Here is a 13,439-nt window from a genome sequence, read left to right as displayed (position 1 = left end):
TTTTTTACCCTTTCATCCTTTTGAATCTATCATGCTGCCACTCCCTTCTGACCTGGCAAAGTCTCTGCTGAAAAGTCAGTTGAAAGCCTTATGGAGTTTCCCTTTATGTTACTAGTTGTCTCTCTCTTCTTTTAAAATTCTCTCTTCATCTTTAATCTTTAACATTTTAAATTAGTATGGTCATGGTGTGGACTTCCTTTGGTTCATCTTGTTTGAAATTCTTTGTGCTTCCTTAACCTGGATGTCTGTTTCTTTCCCCACTTTAGGGAAGTTTTCAGCTATCATTTCTTCAGATAAATTTTCTGCCCCTTTCTCTCTTCTTCTGTTTGTTCACTTGATGTTGTCCAAGACAGCCCTTAACCTCATTTAAAAAAAGTCTTCTGTTCATCTTGGGTGTTGTTCTATTACCCTGTCTTCCAGATCACTGATCCATTCTTCTAATCTACTGTTGATTTCCTCTAATGTATTTTTCATTTATTTATTTTTCATTGATTCATTCTTTAAGTTTATTTATTTATTTTTGAGAGACAGAGAGAGAATCCCAAGCAGGCTCTGCAATGTCAGCATGGAGCCCTAACCCATGAACTGTGAGATTGTGACCTGACCTAAAACCAAGAGTTGGACACTTAAACAACTAAGTCACTCAGGTGCCTCTGATTCATTCTTTTTTATATTATCTATGTCTTTGTTAAAGTTCTCAGTAAATTAACTGAATTTTCTCTCCATTCTGGTGAGTATCTCTAGGATCATTACTTTGAACTCCTTATAAGGAAGAATGGTAATCTCCATTTCATTTAGATTTTTCCTGAGTTTTGTGCTTGTTATTTTGTTTGGAGCATATTTTTCCATCTCTTCATTTTGCCTGGCCTGTATTTTGATGAATTCAGTTAAACAGTTAATTCTCCTCAACCTGAAAGAATGGCCATCTTCTGTGTAGACAATGTAGGCCTGGTGACTTTGGCTGGCTGCTTAGATCTGTGTCTAGGTAGGTTGCAGTCCCAAGATGCTCAGTACAAGGGGCTCCTGATGGGGCAGCAGAGGCCAAGGTGGGAATAGGCTGGGAGGGCCCAGGATGTCCTGCACTGGGGGTATCTTAGCAAATTGTCTGGAACCAAAGTAGTGCTGTCCTGCATCTGTGTCACCTTGGTGAGATGGCTAGAGCTACAGTGAATGCTGACCAGGGGTACCCTTGTCGGCACTGTGCTGAGGCCACCTTGGTGGGAAGGCTTGGGTTAGTATGGGCTAGGGACCCAGGCTCACTGTGGTGATAGGCTGGCTGGGGCACCTGGACCCTGCTCCCATCCATGCTACCGAGGTGGAGGGGGATTGTAAACCATGGCACTTGACAGGCCCTTTAATCCAGAGAGTTCCACCAGACCACCCCTCACCCCTTACCCCCCAAAACACACACACTGGCAGGGTTCTAGAGCTGGAGCCTTTATGTTCTAATTGTTCTTTTAAACCACAGGTTTTTGTTTTTTGTTTTTGTTTTTTCCTATTTCACAGGTGTCTGGTGCTGTGTGGGCTAGAGGCATGGGGCTTGCTGAGGTGGCAGGTTGGCTGTGGTGCCTAAATACTGGCCAGTCTATGCTATGAAGATGAAGGGAGAACGTAAATCATGGTGCTCACCAGCCTCTCAAACCCAAAGAATTCCAGCAGCTCCCCCACCATTTGGCAGGGGTCTAGGGCTAATTCCTCTATATTTTAGTTAGCCTTTTAAACCATGACTTTTTTTTTCTGTGCCCCAGGGCAGATGAATCTACTTATGGTACTGAGGGACCCTCTCCACTGTAGTTTGCAGTGTGTGTTCCCTTAATATTACCATGTCTCCATCTCTCTTGCCATTCTCTATGGCCTATCTTTTGTTGTGCAGAAGCTTTTCAGTCAGCCTTCAGTTTTTCAGGAGGAATTGCTCTATAAATAGGCATAGGTTTGGTATGTCTGTGGAATAGGTGTCTTCCTACATTGCCATCTTGAACCAGAATTTATGACTTACTTATTTTATAACTGTAAATTTGTACTTCTTAATCCCCTTCATCTACTTTGCCCCCCTCCCCCCCCCCCCCCCCCCGCACTCCCTAACCACCATTCTGGTAACTATCAGTTTGTTCTTTGTATCTATGAGTCTGTTTCCACTTTTTCTTATTCATTTGTTTTGTTTTTAATTTTTACTTTTTTCTTAAATAGTTAAAGACATTTTATCTATCTATCTATTGATCTATCTATCTATCTATCTATCTAAGGTAAGCCCTATCTTGTAGGGCTTGAACTCATGACCCTGAGATCAAGAGTTACATGCTCTATCAGCTGAGCCATCCAGGCGCCCGTTTTGTTTTTTAGGCTCCACATATAAGTGAAATCATCTGGTATTTATCTTTCTCTTTTATTATTATTTTTTAGTCTTTCTCTTTATTATTTCACTTAGCACAATACCCTCAAGGTCTACCCATGTGTTTGCAAATGGCAAGATTTCATTTTTTTTCATTTTTTTATGGCTGAGTAATAACAGTCCATATACATACCATATATAACCTTTTTATACATTCATCTATTGACATCTATCAACTTAGGTTGCTTCCATATCTGGGCTATTGTAAATAACGCTACAATGAACATAGGGGTGCAACGTGTTATCTCTTCGAATAGATGTTTTCATTTTCTTCAGATAAATACCTGGAAGTAGAATTCCTTGATGGTACGGTAGTTGTATTTTTAAATTTCTGAGTGACTTCCATATTGTTTTCTATAGTGGCTGCACCAATTTACATTCTTACCTACAGGGTATATAAGGTTCTCTTTTCTCCATATCCCTGTCAACTCTTCCTTTTTGTCCTTTTGATGACAGCCTATCTGATAGGTGTGAGGTGATATCCCATTGTAGTTTTGATTTGCATTTCCCTGAGGGCTAGTGATGATGAGCATCTTTTCAAGTGTCTCTTGGCCATCTGTATTTCTTTGGAAAAATGCCTTTTTAAGTCCTCTGCCCAACTTTAATCAATTTTTTTAAAGTTGTGAAAGTTCTTTATATATTTTGGATATTAACCCCTTAGCAGATGTATGATTTGCAAATATCTTCTCCCATTCAGTAGGTTACTTTTTCATTTTGTTGATGGTTTCCCTCACCACGAAAAGGCTTTTTTAGTTTGACATAATCCCATTTGTTTTATTTTAGCTTTTGTTGCCCTTGCCTGAGGAAACTGGTCCAAAAAAACACCACTAAGAATGATGTCAAAGAGCTTACTGCCTATGTTTTTTCTTCTAGGAGTTATATGGTTTCAGGTCTTACATTCAAGTCTTTAATCCATTTTGAATTTATTTTTACATATGGTATAAGATAGTGGTCCAGTATTCCCAACACCATTTATTGTCTTTTCCCCATTGTATATTCTTGCCTCCATTTTTGTAGATTAACTGTATATATGTGGATTTATTTCTGAACTCTCTATTCCATTGATCTATATGTCTGTTTGTGCCAGTTCCATACTATTTTAATTACTAAAGCTTTGTAGTATAGTTTGAAATCAGGACATGTGATACCTCTAGTTTTGTTCTTTCTCAAAACTACTTTGGCTATTTGGGATCTTTTGTGGTTCCATACAAAATTTAGGATTGTTTGTTCTAGTTCTGTGAAAAATGCCATTGGTATTTTAATGGGGATTGCAATGAATCCGCAGATTGCTTTGGGTAAAAACTGTAACAATATTAATTCTTCCAATCAATGAACATGGAATATCTTTCCATTTATTTGTACTGTCTTCAATTTCTTTCATCAGTATGTTATAGTTTTCAGAGTACAGGCCTTTCATCTCTTTGGTTAAATTTATTCCTATGTATTTTAGTCTTTTTGATGCAATTGTAAATGGGACTGTTCACTTTTTGATGTTTCATTTCTGTAGGGTAATTTTGTATCCTGTGACTTTACTGAATTCATTTATTAGTCTTAATAGTTTTTTGGTGGAGTCTTTATGGTTTCTTAAATATAGTATCATGTCATCTGCAAATAGTGACAGTTTTATTTCTTCCTTACCAATTTCGATGTCTTTTCTTTATCTTGTCTGATTGCTGTGGGCAGGGCCTCTAGTGCTACGCTGAATAAAAGTGGTGAGAGTAGGCATCCTTGCCTTGTTCCTGGATCTTAGGAGCTGTATTGCTACGAACTTCCCTATTACAACTGCTTTTGCTGTGTGTCATAAATTCTGGAAAGTTATTTCCATTTTCATTTGTCTCATCGTATTTCATTTGTTTCAGGTGACAAAAATGGCTCTAATACCTTCATGATTCAAAAGCACCTGCTGTTGACTTTTTGAAATAGCTTTTAATTTTAGAACAGTTTTAGACTTCTAGTTTACTGAAAAGATAATACAGAAAGATCCCATATCTCCGACATCTGGTTTTCCATTAACATTTTAAATTAGTATAGTACATTTATCACAATTAATAAACTGATATGGATACATTTTATTAACCAAAGGACAGACTTTTTCTCATCTCCCTAGTTTTTCCATAATGTCCTTTTTCTGTTCCAGGATAATATCTAAAATACTACATTATATTTAGTTTTCATGTCTCCTTATGCTCCTCTTGGCTTTGACAGTTTCTAACACTTTCCTTTTGATGATGGCCTGGACAGTTTTGAAGTGTGCTACATAGGTATTTTTTTCATTTGTTTTTCTCATTATTAGACTGGGATTATAAAAGTTTAGGGGAGGAAGATCACAGAAGTGCCATTTTCATCACATTATATTAAGGGTACTTATAGTCAACATGTCTTATGACTGTCATGTTGACCTTGATCACTTGGCTGAGATAGTGGCTGAAAAGTGACTATTATTACTTATAGCTGGCCAGAGGTAATGTTGGTTGATATCAACCAATGGACACATGGACATTTTTTTAGCTCTTAGCCTTCTGTCTGAACATGAGAGGCAGAACTAACAGGCTGGCTGCTGTGGCCTGCCTGCTCCATGCTGACTGTTTTACCAGGACTGAGAACCTCCTGGGTGCTGGTTTCTGAGGTTCTTGGCAGTCCTACTTATCACTGGGACTCTCTTCATATTCACATTCAAACAGAACCTGCCCAGGGAAAGGGGCAAGAAGGGGCTCTCTGGATGCTGAGAACATTCCTGATTTGGTTGCTGGCTGCATGGTTATTTTTGGTTTATGAACATTAATCAAGCTGTATGTTTTCTGTATGTATATTATATGTCAGTAAAAAATAAAAACAAAAGCAAATAAAAATTCCAAAAGCTAGCATGTGGACGCTTTTTAAATTTGGTCTTTTAACCCTTTTGAAGTGGACAGTTCATTGGCATGAAGTAAATTCACAATATTGTACAACCATCACTACTATCCATTTCTAGAACTTTTTTTCATTATCCAAAACAACTCTCCATTCCTCTCCCCTGCCCAGCTCCTGGTAACCTCTATTCTACATTTTGTCTCTATAAATTTGCATATTCTAGGTACCTCATAAAAGTGAATCATATAGCATGTGTCCTTTTGTGTCTGGCTTAGTTTACTTAGAATAATGTCCTCAAGGTTCATCCATGTGGTAGCATATATCAGAATTTCATTCTTTTTTAAGGCTCAAAAATACCCCATTGTATATACAGACCATATTTTATTTATCCATTTATCTGTTGATGGACACTTGGGTTGTTTCTACCTTTTGGCTATTGTGAACAATGCTTTTATGAACAGGGTGGCCAAGTGTTTAATTCTATTAATTCTTTTACACAGAAGTAGAATTGCCAGATCATATAGTAATTCTATGTTTAACTTTTTCAGGAACTATCAAACTCTTCCACAGTGGCTGTACCATTTTAGCATTCCCAACTGGAAATATAGGAGTGTTCCAATTTCTCTACATCCTCACCAACACTTGTTTTTTCCATTTTGTTTGTAATAGCCATCCTAGAGGGTGTGGAATGTTACCTTATCATGGGTTTTAATTTGCACCTCCCTAATGGCTAATAATGTTGAGCATTTTTTCAGGTGGTTATTAGCTATTTATGATCTGTTGTCCATTTTTGAATTGGGTTTTTGCTGTTGTTGAGTTGTAAGAATTCCCAATATATTCTGGATACTAACCCCTTTGTCAGATACGTGATTTCCAAATATTTTCTTCCCATTCCTGAGTTTGTCTTTTCACTGTCTTGCTTGTATCTTTGATGAACAACATGTTTTAATTTTGATGAATTTCAGTTTATCTATTTTTTGTTGGTGGTGCCTGTGCCTTTGGGGACATTATCCAAGAAGTCATTGCCTAACCCAGTGCCATGAATGATACTCACTTTTGACTTGGACCATTCTTTATCCCTCATGTCAGCTGGGTTTCAGAAAGAATTCTTTGTAATTAGCAAACACTGTTTTTTTAATTAACAAATTTTTTTGGATTGCTATAGTGAACACTTCTCACTGAAGTCTTGTCTGTCTTCATGACGAATGTAACTGAAAGAGTAAGTACATGGGAAGACAGAAGACCTGGCTTTACTATGGACTCTGACAGTAATTGTGACCTCTTTTTTCAGAGCCTCCATTGTCTTCCTTATTATGAAGGTGGCACAAGGGGCAGGCTCTGGTGTCCATCCCAACTTTCAACTTCATTGCCTGTCCATCCATGTTTGGACAGCACCCTGGTACACATACTTGTCAAAGGCCAGGCAATCCTCATACCTGGAATGCAAATGAGAATTAGCACACTATTAAAGGGGAGACTTACAAGGGTGATGACTTCTCGAGCAATCGCATGGCCTCCAGGAGCCCAGAGCAGGAAGTTCAGGAGGAGGTGCCTGATCAGCTGTTGACATGAAGGTGGTCTGGGGTCTCTGTCTTGGCTCTCTGCAGCTGCTGCCTGTAGATCCCTGGCTGAGAGAGTTGGACTTCTGAGCAGCTTCTTGAGGTGGCTGAGCACTGCCTTTACCTCTACCTGGGAAGTATAATTTCAAAGGTGAGAGATTAGGGAAGAGTCAGGACCTGTATGGTTCTAGGATTTATTTGGGACTTTGAAGTAAGCCCTAGAAAGAGGAGAGGACTGGTGACCTAGGGAAGACAGACAGAGGCGACTCATGTCTGAGCTTATACTCTGTTCCACACAAACCCAAATGGGCGTAATGGAAATTTCTTGACTTTCTTTCGTCTTGCTAAGCAGCCAAGGCACCACGCCAGGAATTGACCTTTTTTTTTTTTTTTTTTGTAAGAAAAGAGACGAAGAAAAATCCTCAGCAGAATGTAGTCAGATTTTTATATTGTGGGAAAAGGAACAAAAGGCTCCTTGAAGACTTGCTCTCTATCATAGCCACAAATCAATTAAAGCCCCATGCAACTGGACCTCCACTGAGCCAATGTTCTGATAAGAATGAGGTTTGCCTTTTGCCTTTTGTTATCTCTAAGGGGAGGAAACACACACATACACACACACACCACATTTGTTTTGTTTTAGACACTGGGACAGTGTTCATACATGTTGAAAGCATAAGCAGAGGTCACAAGTCTGTAGAATTCACATAATGTGATCGTTATAGGTCTGTGGGTTGTTTTTGCATAAAAAATACTTATTTCATGCTGAGACTTCTGCTTGCTATAAGAATAGTACATCAAGATGTGACGTGGAAAACAAAGAAAAACTGAAAGCCATAGATCCAAAATGCCACATGGAACTCATGAACAGCTATGTTCCATCATTTTCGAAAGAGTACTTAGGCCTATTCTGAGAATTCCCATGACCAATTTTATGGATTTTGTGTGAGTCGTCTTTTTTTTCCCCTGGAAGTTAAAGCCTCATTCAATGAAGTCTGTCATAAACTCCAATACACTAGGAGTGCTGTGTGAGCTATTCTGACCACAATCCAAGACCGTGAGAAACTGTACCATGGGGCTCTTCCACGGAGAATGGCAGCATTCCAACAGGAGAGGGCTACTCTCTCACCACCTCCTCTGTCAGCTGGGCCCAGCCTGCCCTCATCTGATGGCGTCTATGGGAGCCCAAGACCATCTTACCATCTAAAAGGTCTGCAAAAATGTCAGGGCTTAAGGAAGCTATGCCTTCATATCCATTTTCTTCTTGACTGGCATTTGATTTTCTACCCTTGTTCAGTACTGGTTGTCTTCATCCCAGACCATCTTTCCCTTCAAATGCCTTCCACATCCATAAGCTTTCACCTGACATGCCAAAACTTTAAATGCTTTTTAATTTGTTTTTAGTAAAAGAGATAAGCTTTCTTTTCTAAGGATTACTTTTTATCCTGCATTATGAAAATTTACATATGTTCACTAGAAAGTCTGAACAACAAGGTATGATGTACCTCCACCATCCAAATGAAAGATCTGATCTAACTTAATCTCAGGCTGGTCTTGCTCCATTTTCTCCAGGGGAGATGGAGGAAACCAGGTTCACAACCTTCTCATCTTTCCCCAGGACTTGTGAACCCAGAGCTCACTATGTGGCATGTTTGCTTACACTTCTCACAATGCACTGTAAGTAATTTCACGTATCTATGACATAAAGTCTTTGAGAACATGATTTTTCATGGCAGAATGTTAGTCCATGGTTAGAATATGTCACAACTTATTTAGTCAGTTCCATACTATTGAAAGTTTAGGCCATTTCTAACATCTGCAATTACAACAATGCTGTAATGATATTCTTATACATAAATCTTTGTATGGATCTCTAATTCCTTCCCTAGGATAATTCCTAGAGGTGGAATAACAAAGTCAGAGTATGAACCCTGGCTTAATTCTTATGGGTATTCAAACACAGGCATTTTGTGTGCTTTTCTTTTTTTTTTCAATATATGAAACTTATTGTCAAATTGGTTTCCATACAACACCCAGTGCTCATCCCAAAAGGTACCCTCCTTAATACCCATCACCCACCCTCCCCTGGCATTTTGTGTTTTTATCATGATTAAATTCAAAGTTAGCAAAAGAAGATGAACACTGGCTGGCAGCAAACAGGGTCTGCAGAGAGAAGGGCGCGTCTTTGTGCGGCAGTTGCCCTTGCTTCCCCGTTACTGAACCTCAAGGATGGCCAGTGGAGGCTGGCCCACAATACGCTGTCAGGGCTGAGCGATTAACTAGGATTTAATGACACCTTTTGAGGAAAGGGCACAGGTGTTGTCAGGCTCATTCAAATCTCACAATAAACATGCATTCAAAGGCAGCTCACAGTTTGTTTCTCAAGTCACCCAACAGACCATCAAAGGGATTTAAAGTTCACAAAACCCAGGAGAGAAAGAGGTATGTATTACTAAACTAGGAAAACTGGGCTCACTTGCTCCCCAGGATGTCACACACACCAGTGCCTCAGGTTGGGCACCAAGGACGAAGAGGCTTTAGGCTCACAAACATGAAACGTGTCTTCAGTCACAAGACAGATAGCCCCTCTCACAGGATAGCTAAGAAGGAAGCGAACATGCTGGTGCTAAACTACTCTAAGTGAACTAATCTATTTTTATCCAGTATGCTACAGCATCCCTGCAGTAAGAACTATGTACAGATTAAAAAAAAAAAAAAAAAAAGCCAAGGTAAGTATTAGACATGCCAATGCAGAACTTTCTAGAAATTACCTTTCTTTTGGACAATTTATTTCTCTACCTTTCAAAAGTGAATCTCTGTCCGTTTCAATGATTGATCAGGAATTTAACATATAACTTACCAACTTAGCTTATAAGGAATCAAATATAAAGTATATATAACAGGGCTTTGAAAATCATTAGTGCTATATATATTTTAACTATTATCACTAAAAATAAGATAATGAAAACATAATTAGGATTTCTCTTAATAAGTTTAAGTTTAATGTGATATTTTAAAAGGGAGATAGAAAGCTTTCTTCTTAGTCATAAAGCAACCCTCAAACACATATGTGGATTATGATAATTTCTTAAAAACGTATTTTTGATCCAAAATAAATTATCACCAAATTTCAACTTTTTAAAATCTAAAACTCTTTCTTTCCTTTGCCATGCAAGTATTCGTTCATTTTTTTAAATGTTTATCCATTTCTGGGAGAGAGAGAGAGAGAGACAGAGACAGAGACAGAGAGAGACAGACAGTGTATGCAGGGGAGGGCCAGAGAGAGAGATGGAGACAGAGAATTTCAAGCATGACATGGGGCTCGAAACCACAAACTGTGAGATCAAGACCTGAGCCGAAATCAAGAGTCGGACACTTAACCAACCGAGCCACCCAGGCACCCCATGCCATGCGAGTCTTTAAATAAAAAAAATATACAGACATATCTGTACTAGTCTCTGCTTTTTTCAAACAGAAAACATGAAGCAAATAGGAAACTTACTCTCTACATAAAGAAACTTGCTCCCTTTAATTATTAAAATTAGCAAAAAGTGTTAGCAGCTAAAGTTTTAAAAACCAGCAAATAAACATTTGCAAGGGAGGTGCCAATGCCTTTAATCAAAGCACTGCTTCCTGTAGTCATTATACTCTGCATAAAATAAAAACTCGATTTGCCATAGACAGCCAGTCCTGTATTAGCTGCTCTGTTATTTAGGGAATGCCCATGTCTTTTTTCAGAAGCTAAGGGGTTAATATCAGATTACTTTAGTAAGAGTGCTAAACAAAGCCTGTAATGTGAGGATTTGTTGTCTGATCCAAGAAAGCAGTAAGTCAAGACGGAAGCAGACAGGGACAGGCTGCTGATCAGAGAGAGGACAGTGCTCCTTAGAGGAGCGGTCAGATTCTGCACGGCAAATGCTAGAGGACTTGGCCCCTGGGCCAGGGCTGACTGTAAACAAGGGCATTGGTGGCAGCTGAGCAAGAACAGATAAAACAATGTAGGGGACAGAAGGGCTATGCCTCATCTCCGTGGTGCTTCCCAGGAAAGCAGAGTGGCAGTTTCCCATGTCTAGTCAACTCTGTGAGGCAAGAAGATGTCTCCAACCACAAACCTAGCATGCGTGCACTTACCCATCTGGGTGGATGTGTACATGCTACCACACGTGAGCACAGTGAACAGCCAGTGCTTAGGTGCCTGGGGGTTACTGGAGGCCAAACCCACCACAGGCCCCTTCCTGCAGCATCTTTTCTGATCCCAAGAGACGAACCCAGAGCACCACACACAGCACGTCCTGCCACCCACCATGGTCTGTGCTCGCTGCTGACTCCTGTCACGTGGACTGTGGCTGAAGGCCAAGAGCCACAGCAGGGCTTCCGGGGGTTCAGCTTCTGACATCACTAACTGCTCAGCCGCGATGTCAGCCCATCCTCCAAAGTGAATGAACAAAAACCAGCACTCAAAGGGGCCTCCGTAGGACCTGGAACAGAACCAAAACACATGGCAGCTGGGCAACTTGACTTCTTTCTCTTTTTGGTTCTTAGAGCAGCTGTAATGTCTGCGAATGGTTGGCTTAAATTGTTCTTATCCACTGAGGTACATCTTGCAAGGAATACAAGTTAGATTTAAAAAATAGCTCACAATGCCATTCTGAACCCATCACAGGACCTTCAAAGGCAGGTCTTTCAAAATCCCATGTGTCCCGAGGACTTTAGACACTTAAATCTTTATATCCAAGGACCATGAGTGGCTACAGGCTTCGACAAAGAAAGGTTCTGGGCCATGACCAACAGGAATGCTACAAGATGAGAGCTTTAAGGCCCCCTCTGCTTTCTGCAAGGCCTGTACAGCTGGGCTGCTGTGAAGAGGGGGCCTCCCAGCCCTGAGGCAGCCACCCAGGTAGCTCCAGAGCAAGAAATGAGAGGGCTCCCTGGGGTCCAGATGGAGACGAGGAAGGGATGCAGACAAAAACATATGTTATTTCCTTTCTGACAAAACACAAGGTTCTGGCCAGTATTTTGGCAATGATGAACTTTGAACGGGCTGCATACTGTATATTCTTTCCTGTCATGTATGGGAAGCTGAAAAGTTAGAAGCTTTTATGAAGCTATCCTTTTGCCATGCTGGGAATGGACAGGCACACTGGCTATTTAAAAGATAGACTCTGTTCAAGGAAAGGACCTATTAATATGCACAGTGACAGTGTCAGCAGCTTAACATCTCCCCTGGGGAAAATGGAGTGGGACTGGCCTAAGATCAGAACTTCTCTTCTGAACCGGGGAGGTTCCTGGAACAGGAGAGCTCTGGGCCCCTCTTGGTTGGATCTGGGTCTGCTATGTCTGTTCTGAGAGCAAGTGACTAAATGTTTTAACACCTAGCTTGTGGAACAGTGGAGAGAAGAAGAAAGGGGAGTGAGTATTAATCTTACTTGTCCCACAAGAGGAAGAACTGGTGCTCTGTGGGCCACATTAGCGGTCTGCTGGGTTATGATGGCTGAAAAGCCAGGAATGGGTTCCACAGAGGATCTTCCCTACAGACCTCACTATAAGCTGAGCAGCAGGACTCTCTCACACTCCCTGGACAGGGGCTACAGGGCCTGCCTTGCAGAAATGGGCCGGGTTCTTTTTCCTCTTTTCTACCAGTAACTGAGCATGTGAGGCAGTCCTAGTGGCTGGCTAAGAAAGCACCGGAACCTGTTCACTGCCCCTCCCTGCAGGTGGACCCAGAAATCTAGTTAAGGCAGATCTAAGTTAGGTAAGAGTCCCATGAGGCTTTGCGTTGAGGTCCTGCTCTTCACCAGAGACAACCTGAAAGCATGCACATGGGACTGACAGGTGTTACAGGCCATTACCATGCTGATACTCTGAACCCCACTTGTCTGCCAGTTCTTTTTGTCTCCTTTATTGGTAAGAATCTTGAGTGCGGGGTGGTGAGTAACCGGCACCAAATGTGCATCAGTGATCATAAACATAAGGAGCACCAACCGTAATATGTGATGGCTCAGCGAGCAGATTACAGAGAATTTCAAGAGGGAATAGTGGCAAAAGGAACAAATAGAGACGGTCTTAGTAAGTTAGTACAGACAACAAATAAAATATTTGTACTCTAAAAAAAAAAGTAAATCAAGAGGAAGGTGCAGGGTGTTATGTCACAAAGAAGTTAGTAAAGCCTAAATGGGATTGCTTTTAGGAAAATTAACGCATGAGAGTACTTAATATCATGTTAGAAACTAATTTATGTTAGAATATAATTCTAATTTTAGACAAATATCTATTTAAAAATTTTTTTTAAAGTTTATTTTTGACAGGGAGAGAGAGACAGAACATCAGTCGGGGAGAGGCAGAGAGAGGGAGACACAGAATCCAAAGCAGGCTCCAGGCTCTCAGCACAGCGCACGATGCAGGGCTCCAACTCACGGACCACGAGATCATGACCTGAGCCAAAGTCAGACGCTCAACCCACTGAGCCACCCAGGCGCCCCTAAACAAATATTTATTAAAAAGAGGAGGAAAAAGGGACATTTTACCCTATTGTACAGGAGAAGTTTAGAATTTCCTTCCCTAGAGATCACAGAGAAAGGGAGAAGACCAAGGGGCCCAGAGAGCACGGTCCTCTGCATGGCTGGAGGTGGCGGCAGCATGCG

The 13,439-nt window shown here is 40.6% G+C and overlaps 1 protein-coding gene across 6 annotated transcripts in view; it reads right to left on the bottom strand.

Annotated features, from left to right (window-relative positions):
• The window catches only part of FANCC (FA complementation group C), a 265,807-nt gene that overhangs the window by 12,734 nt on the left and 239,634 nt on the right, over positions 1 to 13,439 (bottom strand). For 5 of the 6 annotated variants that reach the window (XM_027048218.2, XM_027048217.2, XM_027048220.2 and 2 more), the window contains 2 exons: positions 11,102 to 11,276; positions 6,722 to 6,928 (listed from right to left, as the gene is read on the bottom strand). In XM_027048218.2, coding sequence (XP_026904019.1) covers positions 6,722 to 6,928; positions 11,102 to 11,276 — 382 coding nt within the window. The remainder of the gene's footprint in view (positions 1 to 6,721; positions 6,929 to 11,101; positions 11,277 to 13,439) is intronic. The other variant, XM_027048221.2, reaches the window with a different exon arrangement.

Source organism: Acinonyx jubatus, chromosome D4 (assembly GCF_027475565.1).
Source record: "Acinonyx jubatus isolate Ajub_Pintada_27869175 chromosome D4, VMU_Ajub_asm_v1.0, whole genome shotgun sequence".
Lineage (NCBI taxonomy): Eukaryota > Metazoa > Chordata > Mammalia > Carnivora > Felidae > Acinonyx > Acinonyx jubatus.
The sequence above is the reverse complement of the archived record's forward strand: the minus strand, read 5'-3'. Positions and strand labels throughout refer to the sequence as shown.